Source organism: Cebus imitator, unplaced genomic scaffold, assembly GCF_001604975.1.
Source record: "Cebus imitator isolate Cc_AM_T3 unplaced genomic scaffold, Cebus_imitator-1.0 Scaffold19, whole genome shotgun sequence".
Classification (NCBI taxonomy): Eukaryota; Metazoa; Chordata; class Mammalia; order Primates; family Cebidae; genus Cebus; species Cebus imitator.
The window spans coordinates 8,346,694-8,348,276 of record NW_016107334.1 but is presented as its reverse complement, the minus strand read 5'-3'; the positions used below and the strand labels follow the sequence as shown (position 1 = coordinate 8,348,276).

General features: G+C 45.1%; 1 protein-coding gene across 2 annotated transcripts in view; it reads left to right on the top strand.

Annotated features, from left to right (window-relative positions):
• FAM169B (family with sequence similarity 169 member B) overlaps window positions 1–1,583 on the top strand; it is an 87,171-nt gene that overhangs the window by 61,505 nt on the left and 24,083 nt on the right. For both annotated transcript variants that reach the window (XM_017518425.2, XM_017518419.2), the window contains exon 5: window positions 533–710. In XM_017518425.2, coding sequence (XP_017373914.1) covers window positions 533–710 — 178 coding nt within the window. The remainder of the gene's footprint in view (window positions 1–532; window positions 711–1,583) is intronic.

Sequence of the window (1,583 nt, the reverse complement as noted above, 5' to 3'; positions counted from 1 at the left end):
AACATGAGTGAAACTCCGTCTCAAAAAAAAAAAAAAAAAAAAGAAAATCGCTTGCTTTTGGTGTAGCAGTTGATCTCCCACATTATTTACTCTCCTTCTGAGGGCCAGAATTCTGGGGCCTGCCATCATGAAAATGGCAGATTGGGTTTATTTTAGGACACAACTAGCCAGTCAGTTGAAATGGGTTGCTCTGGCTTGCCTGGTTTAATTTCCTGTTTCCTGTTTTGTTGCTGTGTGATGGATTGTGCTTTGTGGTCTCACATTCCTGGTCTGTGGCCCTAGGGACCCAGGGGCCGCCTCTGGCATCGTTCCCCACTCCTGGAGGCCGCATGCTGTGAAAGGCCAGTGATATGGAAGCCTCTGTGAGTGGCCGTGATTCCCATGTTGGCCCTTTGAGCACGAAAGGAATCTGCGATGGAGGAGCTCACACCTGGCCCCGACATGTGGGTCACATCCAAGCGCAGAATTTATTGCATCTGATTTTCCTCTCTGGTCTTACTTGATTGTTGTTGTTCTTTTTCTTTCTTCAAAGGTTCAGTCATTTGGGGAAAGGATTGTGCTTTTCATTCTAAACGTCATTATTTTTGGAAGATTGGAGAGAAATCTGGATGACGATGACATGTTTTTTCTACCTCACTCCGTGAAGGAGCAAGCCAAAATCATGTGGAGACATGGAGCGGCTGTTGGGTTTTACACAACCAAGATGAAAGGTGAGGGGTGCACAGCCACTACTTCAGGCTGGGCTGAGTGGGGCTCTCCAGGGTCTGCCTGCCCCAGAGGGCTCCCTCAGCACCGGCTATGTGGCGAGAATCTTCTAGCACAGGAAGTATCACAGATTAAGTTGGGTGTAAATAAACCCCATGTATGGATTCCATTTCCACCAGATTTCTTGTCTTAGGGGCAAACACATGAAAAGCATGTCCCTTTGATTTCCAGGTAGTGCCACGTCCTTCCAGAGAAGAACTCATTGCAGTTAATAGTTTAAAATTTCATTTGTTTCCTTCAGTGTTACTCGCTAGTTGTCAGGAAAAATACCTTTGCTAGTAGCTGACACATGGAGCAAAAGCACCTTGGATGCCAAGATTTACAGACATGACCTCAGAAGAAAGGGAGTCCAGCCATGATAACAAGGTTAGGGTGATGTCTGACTTGAAGGGCAGTGATCAACGCTCAGTGTGAGACTAGTACCATTTTGCTAAAGGGATGTGCCTGTTCTTCTTCTTCTTCTTTTTTTTTTTTCTTGATTTATGTCACCCAGGCTGGAATACAGTTGGCATGATCATGGCTCACTGCAGCCTCAACTTCACTGGGTTCAGGTGATCCTGCCACTTCAGCCCCCTGAGTAGCTGTGTCTGGCTAATTTTTGTATTATTTTGTAGAGACAGGATTTTGCCATGTTGCCCAGGCTGGTCTCGAACTTCTGAGCTTAAGTCATCTGCCTGCTTCAACCTCCCAAAGTGCTGGGATTGCAGGTGTGTGCTACTATGCGTGGCCACTGGTCTTCTTCTTTAAACTTGCTTTCTTTCATTCATTGTTTTCTTTTTTTACTTTCTTTTTCTTTCTTTTTCTTTTTTTTTTTTTTT